At 35.9% G+C, this 22,601-nt stretch overlaps 4 protein-coding genes across 10 annotated transcripts; 1 reads left to right on the top strand and 3 right to left on the bottom strand.

Annotated features, from left to right (window-relative positions):
* Positions 1–210: 210 nt before the first annotated feature.
* On the bottom strand, positions 211–9,155 carry LOC136416470 (ubiquitin carboxyl-terminal hydrolase 2-like). 4 transcript variants are annotated; one of them, XM_066401658.1, is made up of 14 exons: positions 9,029–9,155; positions 8,379–8,653; positions 7,775–7,903; positions 7,561–7,718; positions 6,886–7,238; positions 6,237–6,419; positions 5,644–5,820; positions 2,554–2,784; positions 2,416–2,503; positions 2,198–2,365; positions 1,952–2,123; positions 1,630–1,849; positions 1,282–1,505; positions 211–1,118 (listed from the first exon to the last, which is right to left on the bottom strand). In XM_066401658.1, the coding sequence occupies exons 2-14, from the start codon at positions 8,555–8,557 to the stop codon at positions 998–1,000; spliced, it is 2,403 nt and encodes an 800-aa protein (XP_066257755.1). In that variant the 5' UTR covers positions 8,558–8,653; positions 9,029–9,155; the 3' UTR covers positions 211–997. The 4 variants fall into 4 exon arrangements, with proteins under 4 accessions (XP_066257755.1, XP_066257758.1, XP_066257757.1 ...); XM_066401661.1 differs by having other exon boundaries at positions 7,177–7,238; XM_066401660.1 differs by lacking the exon at positions 6,237–6,419.
* Positions 9,156–9,931: 776 nt separating this feature from the next.
* Positions 9,932–11,458, bottom strand: Fibp (acidic fibroblast growth factor intracellular-binding protein). Of its 2 annotated transcripts, none has more exons than XM_066401670.1 (6): positions 11,307–11,458; positions 10,927–11,245; positions 10,635–10,797; positions 10,400–10,572; positions 10,092–10,343; positions 9,932–10,032 (listed from the first exon to the last, which is right to left on the bottom strand). In XM_066401670.1, the coding sequence occupies exons 1-6, from the start codon at positions 11,386–11,388 to the stop codon at positions 9,948–9,950; spliced, it is 1,074 nt and encodes a 357-aa protein (XP_066257767.1). In that variant the 5' UTR covers positions 11,389–11,458; the 3' UTR covers positions 9,932–9,947. The 2 variants fall into 2 exon arrangements, with proteins under 2 accessions (XP_066257767.1, XP_066257768.1); XM_066401671.1 differs by having other exon boundaries at positions 10,927–11,241; positions 11,307–11,418.
* Positions 11,459–11,670: 212 nt separating this feature from the next.
* SF2 (splicing factor 2) lies at positions 11,671–15,936 on the top strand. Of its 3 annotated transcripts, XR_010752716.1 has the most exons (6): positions 11,671–12,018; positions 12,136–12,370; positions 12,665–12,802; positions 14,187–14,360; positions 14,536–15,283; positions 15,553–15,936. XR_010752716.1 is itself a non-coding variant. In XM_066401679.1 (5 exons), exons 1-4 carry the CDS (start codon positions 11,852–11,854, stop codon positions 14,346–14,348), a joined length of 702 nt encoding a protein of 233 aa, XP_066257776.1. In that variant the 5' UTR covers positions 11,671–11,851; the 3' UTR covers positions 14,349–14,360; positions 14,874–15,936. The 3 variants fall into 3 exon arrangements, 2 of the variants coding, with proteins under 2 accessions (XP_066257776.1, XP_066257775.1); XM_066401679.1 differs by having other exon boundaries at positions 14,874–15,936; XM_066401678.1 differs by having other exon boundaries at positions 14,536–15,936.
* Positions 15,937–16,394: 458 nt separating this feature from the next.
* On the bottom strand, positions 16,395–22,108 carry Gen (XPG-like endonuclease). The gene is made up of 8 exons (XM_066401598.1): positions 21,892–22,108; positions 21,670–21,843; positions 21,507–21,618; positions 21,232–21,385; positions 21,039–21,177; positions 20,653–20,977; positions 20,437–20,602; positions 16,395–17,370 (listed from the first exon to the last, which is right to left on the bottom strand). Exons 1-8 carry the CDS (start codon positions 22,047–22,049, stop codon positions 16,424–16,426), a joined length of 2,175 nt encoding a protein of 724 aa, XP_066257695.1. The 5' UTR covers positions 22,050–22,108; the 3' UTR covers positions 16,395–16,423.
* Between the last annotated feature and the right edge of the window lie 493 nt (positions 22,109–22,601).

Genomic DNA, 22,601 nt, shown 5'->3' with positions numbered 1-22,601 from the left:
GCGTAAAGTAATTTTTTTTTAATTCAAAATTTAAATTTCTGGAGATATGGACTTCCTGAAATAAACGATTAAAATCAATTTTATATTTTCTACAAAAAACAGAATGGTTCTAATGGAACTTTAAGACCGAATCCCCGAAATAACCCGAATTGAGCATAACATTGACAGCGTAAAGAGGACTCTGCTAACGCATCAAAGGAAATAAAACACTTTGCAAACAGTTTTTATTAAGTTAGTGCTTTTAAAACAATTCTCTCAATATAAAGCTTAATAAATCGAATATATTACATTCTCATAGAATTTGTGTTTAAGAGTATCCATTGTTTTAAAGAGTGAGTAGTGGGATGTGCAGGACAGCGCCCCTTCCCTTCCGGACAGCGGCCTTTAGCTCAGAAGGCCAAAACACGCGAAACGCCAGAGAAAACGGGTTTAAAAATATAAAAAATAATAATTCGAAGAAAAGTGGTTTTGGATCGAAACCTCTATCATAACACAAACATTTAGACGTTTAAATAATAAGTAAAAGTAAAATAACTAAATTATAAATAGTTGTCACGCTACAGCATTGCAATCCCTTGGAAAACTGCAATTTATTCGAAGACAGTTAAACGCTGTCGAACATACAGAAAATAGTCAACAAAATGTATCATATGTACACACAAAAACAACCTTTTCAAAAAAAACACAATAATATCACTTGAATCTTTTCCAAAAACCACTTCCCATCTGAAAACACAACATAATGGACTAGACGGGTGAACGTAATAAGTACAAATTTGGTTTGGAAACGCCCAAACGGTATGGCTACAAGGATCTACCAAAATGAAAATACAGGTTTCGCTAGGAGACCGGAACCCGACCATCGAAAGCTCAACTACTTTGACCGTAAATTTCTTGCTGGCTACGAAATTGCTTCGTATTTAAGCTACCTCTAAAATGGAGAAAACCTGTATTTTGTCGCTATTTGAATAGAGCCTTAATAATGCTGTTCGGAGACTTAAAGGCATGACCGTTGGATTCCCCCGCCTTCGCGCTCGTAAAATAACACGTATGCTTCTGGTGAGATGGCGGATCGGCCTGAGGCAGAACTTACCCGGGAGTCGTTATATTCATGCCATCTGAAAAAATGTGTTAGAATATGAAATATTACTTTGCTCCAACAGAGGAGTAAAAGAGATCCGAATCGTCAAAAATATGCACAGCCTACCATCAGCTATTGATTATATTTTTGAGGAAACGAAAGTAGTTTATTCATCTGTTGGTGCGGACGTAACTACTTACCTTCCATCTATGGGGTTCTTACAATGGGCGGTGTAGTGGCCCGAATACGGAGTACCTGAATGTTCCGACACTGCGTACAAATTATATCTAGGGCTGGGACCGCTTTGGGTTTCTGCCGCGTATGGAGTAAGGTCCAAACCTTCCAACGGGAATTCCACTAAAGTGTTCAATTTGCCTCGGAATCGTTCCATAGGTGAAAACCTTTTCAGGTGGATGACTAGGACCTTTAAAAAGAAATGAAACATTTTTATGAAAACCATAAAATCAACATCATACTGCGTAATTTAGCTAAACTTTAAGAAGAAAAACCGTACCTAAAACAAATCCTAAAGGAGGAATTACACTTACTTGCGGGAATTTTTGAATAGTAAAGCTCTTCGTACACCTCCTCCTCTCATTGCACTTAGCGCATTTCGGTTTCTCGTCCCCGTCCAACGTCTCTTCTTTAGTGAACGATTCTAAGCAGTGCGACAGACGAAGTGGACCGGCATTTCTGCCTGATGGCAAGGGGAGCGACAGATCCCAGAAGGGATCGAATGTTACGCTGCAGTGTCCGCAATGGGTGCATCTGATAGGGAGAATATTGTCAAAAAATATACACAGTATTTGCTCAAATCGTACTCAGTACATAGATTTGTCTGCATTCAACTTAAAAAAGAAAATTTCTTACTTTAAAGTAGACTTTAGTTGTCCGACAAAGGCATCCACTATGAAGGAATCCTCAGACCTCAAATATCTCCTCCAGGCCTCGGCCGCCTTCTCTGAATCTGGCAAATTGTCATCGATATCTGTGGTGATCGGTTTCGGTTTGATGGTCACCCTGTTCACTTCTTCATGCAAACCTTTTTATGAAATAAAAACGGGTGTCTTAGAAAAACATTTTTCCTGCAAAAAAACTAAAAAGATCAAAACCAACCTTCCAAAAGATATCTCAAAAACTCCTGCGCGTCCTGTTGAGAATAACCCATAAACCTTGGCGCAAATCTCTGAATTTGTGACTTCAAAGCGGCAGTATTCACCGGGCCTGACGAATCGTAAGCCCATAATTCTTTAATAACTTCCGCGAAGGCTTTAATGAGAGCTCCTACAACAGTTTACATTAGATTTCAGTTTTTTAAAGCCTCATCAACAAACCTTTCATTGCAGACGTCGAAGTGTTAATATCTTTCTGGTATCCGTCTTTTCTAATGTAGTCCAACAATACTCTAGTGTTACTGAGGCACTACAAATATGATATAGTAGCGTTTATTTATAAAATTTTTAATAAAATACCTGCATAACGCTGTTCATAAAACAAGTATTCCCGATGTTCCGCAATCCTACCAAGCCTTGACCACTCTTGGTGTCTGAAGACGAGCCGAGGCGCGTCTGCGGTAAGTCATCGTCGTCTCCGTCTGTGGGCGGGATCACCAGTGAGCGTCGGAAGGAGGTTCCCGCCAGGGCGGCCACGCCACGCCCTCCCCCCTTACCCCCGCCCCCTGTGGAAGTTGATGTGCTTACGTCCTGTGAAAATATTGTGATGAAGTCTGGATGGCTTGATATCACCATTGTATATGCAACCGGTATAGGGGATGTTTTGGGGGTTGAAAGTTGGATTCGGACAACAAATTGAAAAAAGAAAATAGCATATTAAGGGTTATAAGGTCAGTTAAATAAGAAAAAAGTGGCGCATCTCGATGATTATTCAGGATCCATATTGAAAAGAGATTTACCTGTTACGGCTTCTGAAATAACCGAACCACAAAGGCACTGCAAATGTTCAAAAAAGTCAATTTCACAAAAAAATTTTGTGATATGAACCATCCTAGACATTTTCACACATAAAGGAGTAAAAACAGGTTAAACCAACTGAACTAGCCTGAATAAACCTACTCAAATTACCACGAATTTTTCAGCCAAAAAAAAGTCGATTTCAGAAATAAAAACTTGGAACAGTCAATGGAATGCATCCGTTTATTTTGGCCACGTAATTGAAGTAAGCCGAACAAACCCATTCAATACCATAAAATTTTCCTCGAACTAAAACTAACCCAACGCGAAATTTCAATGTAAAATTGAGAAATTCAGTGATCAGAATCAAGGCAGCGCAAATCTATTTCCAACATGGATAAGTAATTTGAATTAAAATGCGCACCTTCTTCCTAATTTAATCTAATGACTGTCACCATTTCGAAAATTCCAATGGCAATCATTATAATGATGATCACCCGGTATCAATTCGCTTTTTCAAGATATAATAAACCCACTGCTCAACATAAATTTATACATTATAGACAGTAACAGTAACTGTCCAAGTTTAATTATTCGGGTGTTTGCATGTTCGGTGACTAAAACGCTGAAATTTCCGAATTTTTTCTGCCATAATCTACTTTCGAAAATGCTGCGATACAAAACGATCACGTACCACTCCGCCTAAGCAACAAAATTCGTATTTTCCGCGTCCCTTGGCCGCAAATGATCTCTGATTTCGCGAAGAACTCGAGAAAATCCATATCGCGAAGCCGTAGACTATTACTAGCAGTAGAGCGCTCCAGATAACAATGAGAACATAGTTAAAATTGTGTATCATATCTATGCTGGCCATGTCTGCCTCTCTATAAGGACCAACAGGTGGTTTATGTAATAATTAAAAAAATAAATTAGATAATCACCAAGATTCTCCCGATCACCATTATAAATTAAATGCTAGTTCACACGTTGAGATGTCAACTTATCATTACACTCGTTGTTATCACTTTATACCAACTGACTCGTCAAAGTGTTACATCACCGGATGATAAACATTTCCTTAGCGCGAGAAAGGTGGATTTCAGGCAGTGTAGACCATAAACTATCGACGGTAAACATCAATTATTAACTAAGCAATACACCCAAATTTAAATATTATTCGTGACGATTCAGAAAAAACACACGTTTCAATCTAAAAATATCGTTCCTCCAAATGTTAACGGGGTATCGAAAATATCTCGTGGTTTAGAATGGAGGATGAGTCGTGTGGGGAGTTTTAACAGGACTTTACGCTAACGATAATTTAATCAATCCACATAATATCATCTCATCAACATGCATATCTATTACTCGACTTTTTCCTTCGCCCAGTGGGCACTTCTACATATTTTCATTAAAATATGCAATTTTGTCTGTCAAAATTTGTAATTACCACCGCTGTGCCACTAGGTAATCAATCATATCGCAGTATTTAACGCCACCTACTCCTTGATCAAACACTTTTCTTCGTTTATCTCGTGGGGTGAGATCGAGATAGAAAGTAAGCTCCTACTCCTGCCATGGTTGGGAAGGTCATTCTTGCGATTTTCGAGAATGTCGCTTAGTGCTAATAGTCTCTCCACAAACATAAGAAAAAAGACCATGATTTTATGGCAGGTTAGAAGTGAGGGAGTTTTCGTAAATACATGTTTAATAACCCGAATATCCTGAACTCATTGTATGTAGTAAAACTCACTACATTTTAGTTTTTTATTACAATATATTCAAAATGGCACTAAATTTTGCATAAAACGTGACTTAAACTTGTTTATCCACTTGTGGCATAAATAACTAAATTATATAAGATCTAATTAGCTTTGATTTGATCATACCTGTATGTGTTGTACTATAAGGGTTGTCAATGAGATTCGCAAGCAAGTTGAATTTTCATTATTGTTAATTACCTACCACCTCAGACTAATTAAATGCCCTAAAGGCTCACCCGCACTAAACTCGGTTGTTAATACTGCCTAATAAGAATCGACAAAGGCAAGGCGGAGAATGTGGACGAAAAGGTGGTCACAGGTCTACTACTTATCAAGGAGATCCACGAGGAAGACTATTTATCGTTGAGATCAATTGAACAGTGATTAAATGAACAGTGGCTGTTTACTTTCGTATTATTTTTCCAATAAAATTTTATTAGTCGCCGAGATTTTTGTGTGCTTAGAGGTACATTACCAGAATTTGTTTCCTCGTTGCCAGTATCGGAGCAGGTCGCTTCTTCAACATAACTTTAAATTTGTCGACGCCGAAGGTACGAAGATCGCTGTTTGCTTTTAGAGTTCATTTTTTGGGTACTTACGCAATTGACGTTGAAATTTTTAAGGTGATTTTGTCAAAATTGTGGCACGTGAAAGGGACTGGTGGGAGGAACCAAATTTGAAACAGCAATAATATTTACACTTTGTGTGTGTTTTAGAAAGAAAATTAAGGACAAACTGCAAGTGCCGAGTGATCCTCAAAACAAAACGCAAAGAGACATGTCTGGGAATTAATTCAAGTCTTAGTCAGATGTTTAATTAACCCCCTACGGTTATGGTTCCACATCTACTGAAAGGTTTTTTTAATGATTATCTGCTATTATTTACTTACATAACTGTATTTTCTCCCAATCTTCTCGTTTTCGCTTTCCAACTCATCATTAGGCGGCTCGTTCGGTATGAAACTGGCACACTGGTTCACTCTGGAACTCTTTTTCTTTTCCTCTCCATTCACCTTTTCGTCTTTTTCTTGGTCGCCATTTGCCTCAAGCTTGGAAGAATTTTCCCTCTATAATAAGCGACAGTTTTAACCAAAAACATTGATTGTGAGTATTTAATATTCGTTGCTGCAACTAGTCATAGACCTAATATATACACGGTGAATTTGCTAATCAGTACAGATCCACCGTGGCCACATTTGAATTGATTTGACAGTTAAACCCCTGTCGAAAAAAGCACAGAAGCACGGCCGAAGTACGATTTAATTATTCTAATTTACAAAGAAAAATACAAGTTTTTGCTCAAGATTTCTAACTTAGTGTATTTTACGAAAGAAGCATGTGACCCTGGTAATTGCGAATTTAAACAGTCACCAAACTTGATCGAATTTCTGTTCCCATCCGTTTCAAACTAGAATAAAAAACCATGTGGCTCGATAATAACCAGTGTCAACAACGAATTAGCTTTAAACGGCATCTCTAGTACCTCATCAATACGTTCATTTTCTAGCAAGCCATCATCGTTGTCAAGAGGCATGGGGGAGGAGGGGCTGGCACGCCCATTGCTAAGCAAAACAGGGGCGGGGCTACTACTCCCGTTGCTAAACGGCGTGTCTGACAGGTGACCGTTACTGAAAGCTGCCGGCTTGCTGGATGGGGCCGGAGAAGCCTTGCAAAAGCGGACAAATGCGTGTGAAGATGGCTGAGGTGTATGATTTGTGTGTGGAAAAATACTACATGGAGAAACTAAACTTTGAAGTGGAGGTGTTATTCTCCAAATTAGTTTGGAATGTATTGATTTTTCAAATATTAGGCACTCGATATTGAAAAATTGGGCTCCTGGTCAAATAGTCGTTTGAATTTTTAGAGTGATTTTAAAAATGAGCTAGCTCCCATTAAAAGGTTCAGATTTGGATCTTCATCAAGGGAACCTGCTTGGAATTTGTTCTTGGCCGTGCGGTAGATCAAAACATTTTTTATTGTGTCCTTTTCAAAATACATAAATCATTCTAAAAATTCAGCTCAATTTGGCCAAAAGTTTGATTATCAGGGATAGTGCTGCAACTACCAAACCCGGATAACCATCGTCTCCTTCACTACCGATAAAAAAATAATAACAATGAGTGAAAACACACCTCTCTTTGAATTTTCGCGGTCGCTTCATCATCTCGTCTTATCTGTCGGCCTCCCACGACCTTGGCAGGAGCCGTGCGCGGCGGTCTATCATCGAACCGTCTGCACAAGTCAGCAACGCTGGCGCGTCGATTACCGTTCGCGTCCATATCCGGCAAATCAGCCAGACTACGGCTGTTATTCGCGTTAGTTGCGCCACCGTGTTTGCTATTATTTGCGCTGTTGCTGCTGCAGTTAGCGTTATTGCTGTTAGCGGATGAAGCGGCGCTGTTGCCAGCATCGTCGGGAGTTACCTGTTTTTTGCGCGACAACCCCGAAGATGGACTTGTCGATTTTGACTCGATTGGCGGCAAACCTACAGAAACAATGCTGAGATTCTTTTCTTATAAAATATAGCAAAAGCACGGAAAAATCCAATTATCCCATTAACAATTATTGGGGAATTTTCGGTGAAATATGTGAGTCGCAGGTGATTTTGCTGGAAGCATCGTCGACGTTAGCAGATATTTTCAAAAACGTTGAAAATCTCCTTCCCACACTTTACAATATGTAGGGTTAATAAGTATCGCAATGGTTACTGACATATTTGGATTTTCGGAGCGTTTGGGACAGCCTGTACATTCTTATTTACTTATCTCTCAAGTTTTATGCATAACAATCTGTATCAGCATTCTTACCAATATCATTTATTGACTTTGATCTCGAGATGTTCTCATATTTGTTTCTGTAAATGGCTGGAACATAATTGGCAGGTGAATACTTATTCCTTAATTCGGCCACTGATTCTATAACTCCCGACGTTGACAATCTATCTGATCGACTTGAAGAATTATCTCTGAAAAATGAATTTAACTGACCTGTTTTACTACTATTATACACACTGCGACTTACCTACGTGTGGGATAATCATAAAGGCTCCCCTCTCTGATAGAACTAATTCCACTATCTCTGGATAAAGAATCCTCTCTAGATTCTTCACGAAATCTAGTTGTGACGCCATCTTCAGTTATGGATCCACTTCTGAAAATATTAAGGTAATGTAAAATTAATTAAATTAAATATTTTAGTTTTTTAGATCAATTGATCCATAAATTCTTGAGATTTCGTAAATAAGGCCTTGTTTTTACCAGACGCAACTGGCAACTACAACAATGCAACCACTACTTCAGATGCTCTTGTGTTTTTACTGCAGATACAATTGGGGCCTTTCGTGTTTAAAGTGAAAACAAATATAGCACCAGTATCTGTTGGTGAATGAATACAAGAGTTTATCAAATCTAGTAACATTTTACTGTTCATTTAGAAAAACAAGATTATCAAGCCAGCCAGATTTTATTTTTGTTATTATGTCTACAGATTCCCTGTTTCTCATTACTTTTTTTGCTTATGGGGATGTGGGAGGATCCAAAAATTACTGTTTATCAAAAATGCTATTAAAGAATCAACAAGATTTTAAAGTTATTCTTACATTTAACACAAAGAGACCACTCCTTACCTCGAATATACTCTTCTCCCATCTGCATCTGTGTAGGATCTGGTAGTAAACCGTTCAGAATAAACACGAGGATTGTTGTATCCTCCATAATATGATCGATCCAAAGGAGAACTGTAAGTCGATCTGTAGGAGCCTGAGAGTCCTGAGGACGAGCTCCTATGAGGGCTTAGCACAGGCATATCTACTTGCTGAATGAGAGCCAAGTCCGGACTGCAGTGGTGTAATATTGACCTTATTTAGTTGTACTTTTTGCAAACCATGTCGTTAGTGCGGCGCTGAAAAGCGGAAAGAAAGGTGAAAAAACGCTCTCACTGTGGTAAAAATAGCCGCTTTCTGGCTATTTTCTAAAATATGTCACATTTAATACGAAATAAAAGTAATGGGCTATAAATAGAGTATGTCCCATCAAGCCAAGGGAAGAGGATTCAACTTATTTTTTAGATGCGTTCTTTTGAATTGTCAGCACGTGCAATTGGTTTTTCCATTAGAATAAGTTCGCAAGTACTTATTTAGATATTTGAGACTTTCCTGTGTTATTAATGCTCCTGCTGCTCATCCATAAATAAACATTTCCATAAAACACAATAACCCGAGGGTCTAGGTAAAGGAGAGCAGCAGGGTTAGGAAATATACAAACGATATAGTCTTACCAACGTCCTTTTTCGCAAATATAATCAAAATATTAATTAAACTTCCTGCAAAAAAATAAATAAAAAGCAGACTTGGAGATTCACGCAGCGGCCATTTTGAGTAAGGAGCAGCCGGTGTTGCCACTGAGGTCTAGGTCTTGCCACCATTGCCACGTGTTTTCAAATATCGTAATAATGATTTAAATTTTCGAATGTCAGTCCCCGAAGTTTTGGCTAATACAGAAAGGATTTTTAATGAGTGGCCAAATATGAATATCCGAATAAAATAAGCTTGTAACGTAACGACCGTAACGGATCAGAGGTGACCTACTGGCAACATGCGGTTCGAAAGAAACTCATACCAAGCCACATTTGATTTTTCGCGGCCATTGTTTTATGAAGGATAAAATTAACGTCATTCCTATTTCGTCATGATGTCTATTGAAATTGAGAATTAAGGCCAATGCCTTATATACAAACAATCAGCATTAATTTTGCGTATGATATATGGAAAACAGTGTAAAATTAACTAAAAATTGTATAAAACTCATCTGTCGATTTCCGTTTTATGTATGTTTATAAATGGAAACTCCCTTATTTGGTCAGCTGTTGTTTTTCTGATAATATGGTGAATGTAGAGGAAACTTAAGATATTCTTCAAATGAACATTTTTTAAACGGTTATATACAATATTACCCTCAAATTCTTTTATGATATATCTACATATTGTTATATTACATATTGAAATAATTCATATTAGGTAATATTTTATATACATAATATACAGCATATAATAATTTTCAAAAACTACTACTGAGGAGGTCTTGAAGTCCTAGTTATTTTTTCCAAAGAAACTTTGTAGAATTATGCTTTACTCCACTTACAACGTGGTATTAAGTTGCAATATTACTTAATACAATCCTCATTTAAGCTCCAATTTTTAAGGTGCAGCATACATTACTACCATACACACTCCTACAACTTTCATATATTTTTCCCAAGAATTCTTTAGGGTTGGGTCATTTCTGAAATAAATAAAACAATTTCGTAGGTAATGAAGCAACGTTAATGTAACAATTTTCACCTAATTACATCAAGCTCCAACGCACAGGAATTATAGGCATTGAAAAACTGCTGCAGATCATGGGTGGTCCAATTCCCAGTCTTAAATAAATCTAATATCTGAGAAAACTCCACAAACAGGTTTTTCATGTCTCTGGACCGATGAAGAGTCGAAGCTAAAGTTAAAATTGCTGCTGTATACTTTCGAAAATTCGCGTCCAGTTCTGTAAAACTTTTCTGCAGCAGCTTTGGTTTTAAGTTAACGCACACCAATCTAAAATACTCTCAATGCATTTGCCTATTGTTTAAGGAGCTTTGGCAAAGTCTAACTGCTTGTGTTCTTTCTCTCTGTCCACTAAAACCTTTAATTCTCGCAATTCCAGCAAAAATTCTTTGTCCATTTCAGTATCATAGTACTCAGGACCAATAAGCTTATATGTCCAGTGAGTCATTATGGCTTCACAACATTTTTTCCAGGCGGAGAACTGCATTGTGCTCAGTTTCTGCACAAATAGAATGCTGTTAATTTATATTAAAAGAATAGAGGCAGGCGGTGCATTATTACCTTTTTTGAAGTTTCAAATCTAATGGAGGATAGGAATACTATACATGCATATTGTTTGGCTAATTCTTCAGAAACATAAAATGATTTTCTAATGTTTTCTATAATCGATCCAGGGATTTCCTCTACTGTTTTATATACTCTTTTGATATTGTCAAATTGTCTCCTGGAAATTTCAAGAAAACTTTGATTAAAGTGTTAATTTCAACAATTTTACAAGTTAATGTGAAATTATGATTAAATTTATCCATGAAACACTACATATTTACTACAACTGCAACATTTGTATTGATACCTGCAAGATTTTAGAGGTTTCCCAGTTTTATCAGACACTTCATCCAAATCTTTCCGATTTTTAGAACTCAATTTCTTTCCCAACAACTCTCTAACCACATCATCATCAAATTCATAATACTTTTCAATAAGCAACAACCTGGTTTCAGGTTCAATTTGAAAAGCTGATTGTTCTTTTAGCTTGTAAGGATTATTTAACAGTTTCTCTAGTAAGGAATAAGTACGATAATGGTCCAACACATCGCTGGCAATAAGCTCTAGAGTGGCTCCAGTTTGTTTACCTAAACCTTTTTTGTCTAAGATGGCTACGGCTTCACTAGCTATAATATAATGATTTTAGTGTTACTTAGGTTTAGTGGATTCATATTTTTTAAGGATTACCTGTGTATCCTTCTATCCATAGTTGGTAAATTTCTGGATCAACCAATGTATAATTGCTTATAAAAACGTCTACTTCAGTCATACTTGAATTTTGCTTTTGGGACAAAACTTAATTCATGTTATTTGTAGTTTTGGTTGTAAAATGAGCAGTAGTGAGGAAGGTAAAATTGAGTTAAGGTTACTTTCCAGTCTATTTCTTTAAGAAATCCAAAAATCATACAAAAAAAAATATTAAAGTTCATCATAACCTCAATTTAAAATTGACAGTAACAGTGGACTCGGATTGGCCCTTGACGAAACGATGTATATTACGGTGGTTGCTGAAATGTTTGCCTTGCGCGCAACGCAATGCGCATGTCCAGTATGGCCGAGTCAGACGCGTTAGGCCATCGCCATTACAAGTTGTTTCTCTTCTCAACGTTTTTCTGCCCACATTTTCCTTGTATTTTCACTGTTTCTTGTTTAAATTTAGTGTATTATTTCACTTGTCCAGCGACCCAAATCTGCAATTTTTGAAACAAACCTTTTAGCAATAACTTTTAAATATGTCTGGAGGAAGAAACGACTGCAGAATATATGTTGGAAATTTACCTCCAGATATCCGCACTAAAGACATTCAAGACTTATTTTACAAATTTGGTAAAGTAACATTCGTAGATCTGAAAAACCGGCGTGGACCCCCCTTTGCCTTCGTAGAATTTGAAGATCCTAGGTGAGTACTTGTGGAACCCTCCTCTGTAATAGACAGTCTACTCTTCATGACAAGAATGTGTGGGCCCCTTTTTTACTTATTGAGGGTTTCAAAAAAATTAAAATTGTCGCTATATAGAGATGCTGAAGATGCAGTACATGCCAGAGATGGCTATGACTATGATGGTTATCGCTTGCGGGTTGAGTTCCCCAGAGGAGGAAGTGGTGGAGGCCGTGGGGGTGGCAGCAGCAGTGGTGGTGGTTTTCGAGGAGGCAGCCGCGGTCGGGGAAACCGAGGCCCACCAGCCCGACGAAGTCAATACCGTGTCTTAGTTACAGGACTACCTCCCAGTGGTTCTTGGCAAGATTTGAAGGTAGGTGCTCCTTGACAAAACATTGAAAGTGTGAAATTATCATTACTTGCAAAATTGATGTAAGTGTAACTGTTATTCAATGTGAAAAAAAAATGTTTCCTTTATCCAGCCAGTTTCATATAAAATGGGTAGGACTTTGATTTCAAATGATCCTGTACATTATGTTAAGTCTAACACACTATCTTGACATTCATCACACTGTACACTTTACTGATATTCATTGATACTTTGAATTGTCTTAACTTAAAAAAAAGAGTTTTGATAAAATATTCAAGAGGTATTATCAAATTATAGGATCACATGCGTGAAGCTGGAGATGTATGTTTTGCTGATGCATTTAAGGATGGCTCAGGAGTAGTGGAATTCTTGAGATATGAGGATATGAAGTATGCTATCAAGAAACTGGATGATTCCAGATTTAGGTCTCATGAGGTAAGTGGTTCAGAAGGTTTAATAGTTATTGCCATGTAAAGGCTTTACTTATAATAGGTGTACAAAAAGAAACTGAACACCAAAGTTAGCCACATTAAAAAACATATGTAGATGGATCCAATTGGTTTGCAATTTTGAGTACATGCTGTTTAGTTATTGCTCTTTATATGATAAAAATTACAGTTGCCTCCAAACTGTCATTCAGTACATAAAATGTGATTAAGAGATTGACACTTTCAGGCAAAATTTAAGAATATTAATGTTGTGTTTTAAAGTGAACAACAATGCTGCTAAAACTGCAGAAATGATTAATTTGACTTGGGGAGATAAAGCTATTTAAGAAATTTTGTGAGTAAAATTTTTGTCTTGAAGATGATCCATGTCTAAGTGTAGACAGTTTGTAATTAAACTGTACTGGACAAAAATCATTGCTAAACTGAAAAAAAACTTCTAGAACAGTTAAAAGTGACTCAACAAGCAATTTCACTTCAATTGTATGTAATGGAAAAGTTTCAGGAAAAAGGAAAGTGAGTTTCTCAGGAACTAACTGAAGACAACAAAAATCAAAGAGATCACATCTACATAAACTTGCTTTCTCCACATAAAAAAACAATCCACACAAAATGATTGTGGGTGATGAAAAGTGGATACTATATGACAATCCTAAACATAGAAAAGCACAAGTTGATCTAGATCAACCATCAACATCAGTTGCAAAATTGAATATTTATGCCAAAAAAATTTTTACCATTTGTCTGGTTGGATTGGGAGTCAGTTACTATGAGCTTCTGAAACCTAGTCAAATTACTATAGCTCAACATTGTCAGGCTCCAATGATCCAAGTACGGAAAACTCCAAAGGAAAAAAAGATCATTTATAAGCCACGGAAGTTGAAAAATGATGTTGCATGACAATGCTCATTTGCATACAACAAAATCGACCCAGGAACCCATCTCTTTAGGCTTTCAAGCATGCGGCGTATTCTCCAGACTTGATTCCTTCCAATTTCTATTTATTCAGATCAATGCAGTTTCATCTAGCTGACTAGTGGTTCTGTAAAGTTAAAGATGTTCGAAAATGGCTCGATAACTATTTTGCTTCAAAGTTATTGAACTTCTATCGCGAGGGCATCCATCATCTACTTGATAAATTACAAAAGTCCATAAATAATAATGGAGATTATTTTAATTATTAATATTTCCAGTGAGTATGTTTTTAATTAAGCGTAATTTCATCAAAAAACGCTCAGTTTCTATTTGTACACCTATTAAATTAATTATTTTTTGTATAATGGTATATTATACATTACGGTTGTGAGGAACATTATCCTAGCCGGAACGTCGAGTTTAAAAACGCTTTAAAGAATTGAAATGTTTATTTGCAGGGTGAAGTAGCGTACATCCGTGTGAAGGAAGACAGAGGAGGCAGCGATAGCCGCCGTTCCGGAGGACGATCGAGGTCGCGCTCTTTCTCTCCACGCCGACGAGGCTCTCCAACCTACAGTCCGGTCAAAAGGAGCTATTCCAGGAGCAGATCTCGCTCTTAAGGATCCAAGTAGGTCAGTATTCATTCGATTTAAGTAGACGGTTAGATGTGATACGTCAGTCAGTCACTGGAGCATAAATCAGTAACTTCCAGTGATTGCTTATTGATTTTCCGACAATTTTATAAGTGATAAAAATACTTTATTTAATTTCAAACTTTATTTGTTATCACTACTGTATTTTTTCTAGGTTTACCTTTGGGAAGAGCGTTTGCCTCTGATCATTAAAAATTGCTTTCCTTACTTTTCTACGCTCATGTTAGATGTGTATTGGGCTCTCAGTTTTAACGATTATTATTGTGCATTTCTCAAGGTTATTTCCTGTAAATAACGTGCAAGATTTCAATAATTAAATTAAGATCATGATACGTATCCGAACTCCACTCAAACGCCACCGTTTCAATTTATGATTATAACAATCTTCGTGGTGTTTCGGATGAGTTTTGCAAAATATACTGTGTAGTTTTGATAAGTGGCTAATATTGTATTTTGTTTTTCAATGTTGGACATACAACGTTGGATAAAAAGGAAAATACTGATGGAAAGGGCTCTTGAGCCATGTGGGATAAATGTGGAGGGACACAACAGAAATTGAGGATAAATTAAGCTCTGGATTGCAATGGAAACATCACTAAGGATTTCAAGGATGTTTGTAAAACTTAAAGGGGAAGGGGGGTTTCGTTTTACTCTCACAAAAGCCACCATTCAGAAACATTTCTTAAATTAGTCAAAGGTTCATTTAGATCAGAGATTTGATATTTATTCTGGAGATGGGCTCTAATTTAAAACATGGCAAAAAACTGAGATAACTTTCATCTTTGTTTTTTGCTATAACGATACAAACTTGCGGGTAGGTTGGGAACGGATTACGAAGGGATTTGGCTGAGGATAGGATAAAAAACGAAAGGATCGGAGGATTAATCTGGACCTGAACGAGGGTAAATAGCAAAGCAAACATAACCTCACTTTCCGTTTTCTTGCTCTAATACCTTTTTTTGCTACATTTGTTGCTTCATGCCTCGAGATTCGTGCGAAAACCTCACTGAAAAGTGAGCTTTACCACGTTATTCAGACTTAAACTGCACCAATTAATAGAGGCAGAAGTAGCAACTGATTTTCCAAGAAGTACATTATTCATGTATTAACACAAAAAAATATTGCTTTAATACACCTTCCGACTTAATTATACATTGATGTTTTATCCCAGGTCTGAAAAATGGAAAACTTGGGATTTTGCGGAGCAATCTGTCCAAATAAGCTTAAAGGATGTTTTAAAAAGAAAAGGAATTTAAAGAATGTCGCATCTGTTAGTGAGGATTTCTATTCGGTCTTTAATCGCTTTAGTCGGAAATGTTGGAAAGGTCCCCCAAATTTAGCCTTATCTAGGATTCGTCAAAGGGATTTCTATCATAAGGACAGGATTCCTAGAGGAGGCATACTCAATACAGGTATTTTCCTTTTTCTGTGTTTCATTTAGCGATATGATTATCATTAACCACTTTTAAATGTTCGGCGTTGTATTTTTGTGTTCTTGCATGATATTTTTGAATTTTTTTAAATTAAAAGTGAATAAATTTGAATTCTGAATAAATGATGACCTTTTTTTCATAATTTTATTGTAACTAGAACTCTTGGAGAGCTAACCTGAAAGCCACAAAAACGTGTGTACTGTGACCATTGATAACGCGTTTCACACTTCAAAAAGAAGTTTATTTAGGCTTTAACGTACATGCAGAGTTGGACTATTGTAAGAGAATGGGATCAATTAAGTAGTCCTTGTATGGGCTTTTCAACCTTTAAATAAAATAATCTTGTTGGTACAAGACGCTCCAAGTAGGACGAAATATCCCTTACAACTAAGAGAATCTTAAATGGTAGCTCTGTAAGCACTGTCAGGAGTGCTAGAGAAGAAGTGGGAATCATTAGTATTAATTTCCCAATAAAAAATACCGTTATTGTCAAAATCAAATTGACATTGTGGTCATGGATTCACTTAAAAGACTAACAGATCTTGGAATGTATTGACCTCCCAATATTATTAAATTTGTTGTACATCATCACAATACTCAAGAACAGCGTCACTTATTTATCTTAAATTTTAATCGATCATATAAAGGTATATAGTTCTTAGTACAGAAACTGTCTTCATAAGAATCTAATTCCTTTGGATCTTCAATCTCTCCATCACTATCATCATCAAATTCATATTCTTCAGTGTCGCTTTGGAAGTTCTTATAAGTCTCATTAAAATCCTTTTCAAACATATCTACCTCATCTCCAGGATTTGCTACAAAGAAACTTGCGTTGTTGCTAATCTGACTGTTTTGTGTTTTGTTTAAAGCAGTAATGTCATCATTTCCTTGGTTATTAAGGTAATTTTCAGCTATTTTTTTAAGTTCATTTGCCGCCTGATCCTTCGAGATAATGTTGTCTATAATATCCGATAAGTCCTCATCATTTTCATCACTAAATGATGACATATCTAGATCAAATAATGCCTCACTTTTAGTGCCTTTAACTGGAGTGGAGTATTTATCTATGGCGCTTATAGCTACTTTTTGGCTGTATGAGTTTAATGTGGATTTCTTCACGAAGTTGTCCAATGTTTTCTGAGCAACATCAACTTTTTTTTCCTTCTTTTTCTTAGGGTTTACATTAACTGTCTCGACAATACTTAAAAGTTCGATACTTGAATTCAGCTTCTCAATATCATCAATATTCGTTTTAGCGATACGAGGTTTTCTAGGCTTTTTAACTAGGGGTTGACTAATGGACACGTTCTGCAGCTGTTTAGATAAATCTTTTACGTCTTTCTTACGTTTTTCTCGAAGCTTCTTGGACTTAACTTTCGACTGTTTAAACTGCTCCACTAGCTCTGGATACGCCTTTTCTACTAACAGTTGGGGTTCTATTGTCGTCCAAAGTTTTTCCTTATCAGTATTACTGCTGGTAATCTGGTCTTCTGGGACTAAATTCTTTAATTCGTCATTGTCGTCTGACCAGATTATTTCGTAGCTTGGAACTCCTAGAAAACCGGAAATCAAGTTATTTCCAGTTAGATTTTCTAAAACTCTATTATACAGGATGTGACATATTATCATTGGTTTTTTCGAGGACGATAGTACTCCGCAAAGTAATAAAAAAATGCTAACATATTTATGGTCAGAAACGCAGCATTTCAATATACAGATTGGCACATTTTCGACAGTTTTTATATTTTTATTTTAAGAAATTTTATTAAATGTTACGTATTGCTTCAGATAGTTGATAACTGAGCCATTTACATTCTTAATTTCCATCGATAGATATTTTTGCAAATTCTATGAAAATACTGCAAGAGCCCAAAAAGCTCAAGAATTGAAGAAGGAATTTAAATTTTACATTAGCATGCATACAAGGTATTCTAAAAAAAGGTACAAAGCATAAAATAGTACATGACCCAAAAAAACATAACACCCTCTATATGGCTACCGACGATTTTGATATTTTATTGTGGAGCATTTTGCGAAATTTTAAAAACTTAACGCATACATGAGAAAACCGTAAAATATGAGAATACATGTGAAACTTGGCCACCCTGTATATAGAAAACGATGTTTTTGTGGCCATAGATCTATTAGCATTTTATTATTTTGCAGAGTACTATCGCCCTCGGAAATATCTCCATGATGATATGTTACACTCTGTATAATGTTGATATACAGGGTTAATTTTTATAATTTGTCAAGTTACTGCGAGTTTATTATTGAAGTTAGGAAAAACTTGTTTATACAGCGTTTGTAAAAAGTATTGCAATACGTTTATAATTTTTATAACCCGATATTTTTTTAAAAATGCTTAATCACGTATAATTTTATTTAAAAAAAGTTATTTAATGCATTATTTTCGATTTTCAAAATTTTCACCCCTATCCAGTTACCCCTACTACCTTTTTATTTTCAAACGGAAAGGTACCCAGCGTATTATATCAAATGAAAGGTAATTCAATAAAGGATATAACGGTACACTTAGAACTAAAATCAGATCTACAGTTTCCTTAAAAAAAAAAGAAACAAAATCCATATGCTAGAAAGATTAAAAGCTTGACAACAACATGACAACAAGACGTAGAAATTCTAAATCGTTTTCAATGCAAACATTTTTTAAGATTTAAAATATTTTAAAAATTGGTGGAATTCAAATATGCATTAATATGGGGGGTTGGTCCCATTAAAAAAAAATTACTTTGATTTTTTTCTAATTTATCATAAAAATATACGTCAATGTATAAAAATTTTATATAAATAACTTTTTCCTAGCTTCAACAATAAACTCGCAGTAAGTTGTCAAATTATAAAAATTAACCCTATACAGATGTTCATGATAAAAATGTCTAGGATGGGCCTCTCGTAAACAGCAATAGATAATTAAATTAAAAATTAAAAACCCAAGGATTACGTGAATTGCTAACTGGGATACATCAGTGAATTTGTAGCAAAAAAAGTTGTGTTGCAATCGACAAAAAAATTTATTAGATCAGAGATATCAGAAATGTCGTGAAATACCGTGAGAGCCAAGACGGCTCTCTTGAAACTTATAAAAGAACTGTTATGGAAAAGTGATTTTAATTTTCATCTCTCACCATAGTTTAAAAAAAAAGAATGAAATTCGAAAATAATTTTCTCAAAATAACTGCAAATCCAAAATGTGCAATTTTTCTCTCATTTAACCAAATCTGAGAACACTGCATTTGGAGTCGCGTATTGATCGTTCTTTATAGTATGACCTATGAGTATACCTTTGTCGAAGGCGAGTTTTAAAACTTTTTTGTATGTTTTGAAGCGATATCACTTCTTAGATGATTCAGTCGAGTGTTTGCACGGCGGTAAATGAGACCTTCGTCATACGAAGTAAAACAATAATCGTAATAATAGGGTATTTTGCCCCCTCTGCAAGGAAGAGCTACTGCGATGAAGAGGGGATAGTCCCACACGCAGGATTGGGGATTTGGCAGTAAATCAGAGTAAGGTAGATCTACAATTATATGCTATTTCCATTATTTTTGCGGGAACTTTAGTTCAAAATACGGGTGCAAATGGAACAAAATTGTGCAATTAATTAAATTAGTTTTTTTGTTTGCATTTTATTCGCGGTTCCTATCGCTCTAAGCTTCGAAGAATTAGCGATAATACGTTTTAAATGAGAAAAATGATGCAAAAATTTCAAACAATAGCTATGAAGAATGTAAGACGATACTAATTTTCAAAAAATAAATGCCCATTTTAAGTAGTTTTACAAGCTTTTTTGACCTAATTTAAAAATTACAGTAAAGTTAAGACTGCAGATTTTTTAACAAATTATTTTTCACTAAACATAAAAACAAAGTTTAATTAAACGTCGATATTTGGTAATATTTTACTAAGTACTGCATTGGCCGTATCTCCGCCGCTTACTTTTTGTCGCGTTAAAGGAAACTTTTAGTGTAAACAATTTGAACAAGTTTGTTGCTCGGTCGTCGGGCAATATCGGAAACTCGAACGCAAGCGACATGAATTCCCGGTATTCCCGAACCAAAACGAAACGAAGAGCTTTTTTCCCTGTTTTAAGCAGGGCATAATCTTGTATGAACACTCATTACATTTCTGTGAAATTACCTTTCAACTCTATGAGAACTTTTGCAAATTCTTCTTACATTTTCAATCGAAATTTGATACTTTTCGCGAGCGAAACAGGAGGAAAAGTGGAGAAACCATTAACACTGACAACTGGAGCGTTATTGTTTTGTTTCTAAAGCCTCCTTGACAAAAAGCGACACTCCCGTCCGGTGAATTTCTATAAAACCACGCGCCGATAGATTGTTAAGTCCAGTTTCGGGTCATTTTCAAAGTCTCGTAATTTCAACACAAATAAATGAATGTGACTGCGCCTTCCAACGTTGTGAAACTCACTTAATTAAACGGTTGTTAAAATATTAAGTTTTAACTTTAGTGTGGTACAGGGTGAGTAAAACTACATTTAGTGAAAAAGGTCCCTAAGGGCGAGATTGCAAGGCTTCCACCCCCCTGCTTTTCTTTACTTTAGAACGTTCAGAACCAATTTTCAGAGTACTTACCTTTAGGGTTTCTAACTTTCTTTATCCTCTCCGGTTTCACAACTCCTTTCAGTGCATCTTCATCTTCCAAAAATGCAGGATTTCTGCACTGCCACCTTGTTAGCACTGGCAACATTTTTTCAAATGCATAGAGCTCTTCCCATTGAAGAAATTTTACTGCAAATTTCTAAAAACTGCTTTGTAACACACAAAAATTGTTTCTTTGGCTTTCCTTACAACAAAATGCTTAAGATTGGGCTGCTTCCACTTCAAATCCAACTGTTTAACATTGTCCTTTTTCACCAAGAATTCCTGTATTAAATTCTCGTTGGGGAAATGTGGATCTTCAATAGCTTTACTCCTCATGGCTAACTCATTTTTGATATTTAAACGCTCTTTCTTGTACTTAAAAGAGTCACATCCCGTCGCAGTCTTGCAGCCTACACAGCCGCTCTTTGCATGACTTTGCAATTTGCCCTTATGCCCACAGGAAGAGCAAATGCTCTTATCATTTAATTCTTTCTCATAGGTGCTATAGAGAATGTCCTTTTGCCTCCAACTTCTATAGGTGTGGAGTCAGAAATGAAGAAGATGAAACGTTTTTTTTAATATTCCCACTATACCTTAGTCTATTTAAAACCTCCTCATCTGAGACCGTCTCAAAGAATTTTAACACTGAAGTTTTGCCAATGCCATGCACTCCCTCAGAGTAGTCAGATCCAATAAGGAGAGCCATGGCCACTATTTTGTTGCGTCCAAAATCTATGGGTTTAATAGGCTAAATTATTAAATCAATGACCTTATAGGATGTTATACCAAGCCGTTCATTCGCCACTCGAATATCATAAATGTCTACAGATCCCCCACTTGTATTCTGTGTGCCCTGAGTTGAGATTGAAAAATTTCGGTATACCACTTTAGCACCATAAGCAAAGCAGTCGGAATCTTGACTTATACACCCATCTACAAGCTGGTTTTATTGGTGGGTAATTTGTAAATGCTCATACGGGGAATGTTGTAATTTTTCAAGATAATATAAAGGGATCAGAAGTATCCTTAATAAAAATATAATATAAAAAATCTGCTCTTACACCATCCTCATTTAAATATGCACAAAAACTTTCAGCTTCTCCTTTTCCTTTAACACATGCAAGGCCCATGTAGTTGAGCATTTCCTCACATTGTTTCAACACAAAATGGAACCTAAAGAATCCAACCTTATGCCATATGACAGAAAAATATCAATACCTCTACCTGGATCTGTCCTTTCCAGTTTTAACTCCTGCAGTCTTTGCTTTTGCTCCTTTGAACTGCACAGCATTTCGTGCACTAATTGTATCATATTTGAGTTCTGGGGCTTTGCCCTCTAACACAAATACCGGGCTTACATCCATGAGCAGAAGGTAACAAGTGCGGAAATACAAATTTCTGAAAGCATTACATAGAACTAAAATACTAAATTGTTATAGCTACTACCTCAAGTACATTCGAGGTTGTATTTGGTAATCAGCTACATTTTGAGCTTCACAAATCCAACAAGATAAATCTACGGCAAGAGTTTTGTTCTGCAGTTCATAAAGGGGGCGTCTATCGCAAAATGGAGCCAAAACGCTCCATAAGTCCTTTATGCCCATTTTTTTATTGATGAATGAGCTTTCAGTGAGATCTATGGATGGATTGCTAATATTGTAATAACTGTCCAGTGAGTATTTTAACTATGTTTTTCATTAAATCAAATATTTATATGACTTTCTAATAAACTAGTTAGCCTAAGTTTGGGATTTTTAGCGTTTTGTTCAGAAGTAGGTACAATCAGTATGAAGTGAAAAAATTATAAAATTGAATATCATATCTATTGCCCTTATTTCTGCATAGATGCTAAATTAAACTATTTTTCGTAGAAAATAAATCTTCCAATCAATTAAACTATAATTAGGTAATTAATTTAAAAAAGTCAAAATCCCTGAAATAGCTAAATTCTTTTCCACTGAATTTGGATAATTTCTTGTTTATTATTAACTTTTTAAGGTTATGGAATATTTTGTTTTCGTGTCCCTCCATTTCCCTTTCACGTGATCTGTTATTCGTTTCGTTCCTTAACCATCACGTGATAGCGGAAAATTCCTGTGAGAAAAAATGACATTATTACGGATAGTCAACAGAATCTAGAATTCGGTATATGAAAA

This window comes from Euwallacea similis, chromosome 23, assembly GCF_039881205.1.
Source record: "Euwallacea similis isolate ESF13 chromosome 23, ESF131.1, whole genome shotgun sequence".
NCBI classification, from domain to species: Eukaryota; Metazoa; Arthropoda; class Insecta; order Coleoptera; family Curculionidae; genus Euwallacea; species Euwallacea similis.
Note: the sequence above shows the minus strand (reverse complement) of the source record. Positions and strands in the feature narration are given on the sequence as shown.

Coding starts and splice junctions, on each gene's coding strand:
- LOC136416470 (XM_066401658.1), bottom strand. CDS start 8,557: ATGCCTGTGCTAAGCCCTCATAGGAGCTCGTCCTCAGGACTCTCAGGC. Junction 6,420..6,885: donor CCGCGAAAATTCAAAGAGAG/GTGTGTTTTCAC, acceptor CGCTTTTGCAAG/GCTTCTCCGGCCCCATCCAG. Junction 1,119..1,281: donor AAGAACCCCATAGATGGAAG/GTAAGTAGTTAC, acceptor ACATTTTTTCAG/ATGGCATGAATATAACGACT.
- SF2 (XM_066401679.1), top strand. CDS start 11,852: ATGTCTGGAGGAAGAAACGACTGCAGAATATATGTTGGAAATTTACCT. Junction 12,019..12,135: donor GTAGAATTTGAAGATCCTAG/GTGAGTACTTGT, acceptor GTCGCTATATAG/AGATGCTGAAGATGCAGTAC. Junction 12,371..12,664: donor GTTCTTGGCAAGATTTGAAG/GTAGGTGCTCCT, acceptor ATCAAATTATAG/GATCACATGCGTGAAGCTGG.
- Fibp (XM_066401670.1), bottom strand. CDS start 11,388: ATGACTGAAGTAGACGTTTTTATAAGCAATTATACATTGGTTGATCCA. Junction 10,798..10,926: donor AAACCTCTAAAATCTTGCAG/GTATCAATACAA, acceptor TGAAATTTCCAG/GAGACAATTTGACAATATCA. Junction 10,573..10,634: donor GATTTGAAACTTCAAAAAAG/GTAATAATGCAC, acceptor CTATTTGTGCAG/AAACTGAGCACAATGCAGTT.
- Gen (XM_066401598.1), bottom strand. CDS start 22,049: ATGGGCATAAAGGACTTATGGAGCGTTTTGGCTCCATTTTGCGATAGA. Junction 20,603..20,652: donor CCAATCTTAAGCATTTTGTT/GTAAGGAAAGCC, acceptor AGCAGTTTTTAG/AAATTTGCAGTAAAATTTCT. Junction 17,371..20,436: donor GAAAGTTAGAAACCCTAAAG/GTAAGTACTCTG, acceptor CCGGTTTTCTAG/GAGTTCCAAGCTACGAAATA.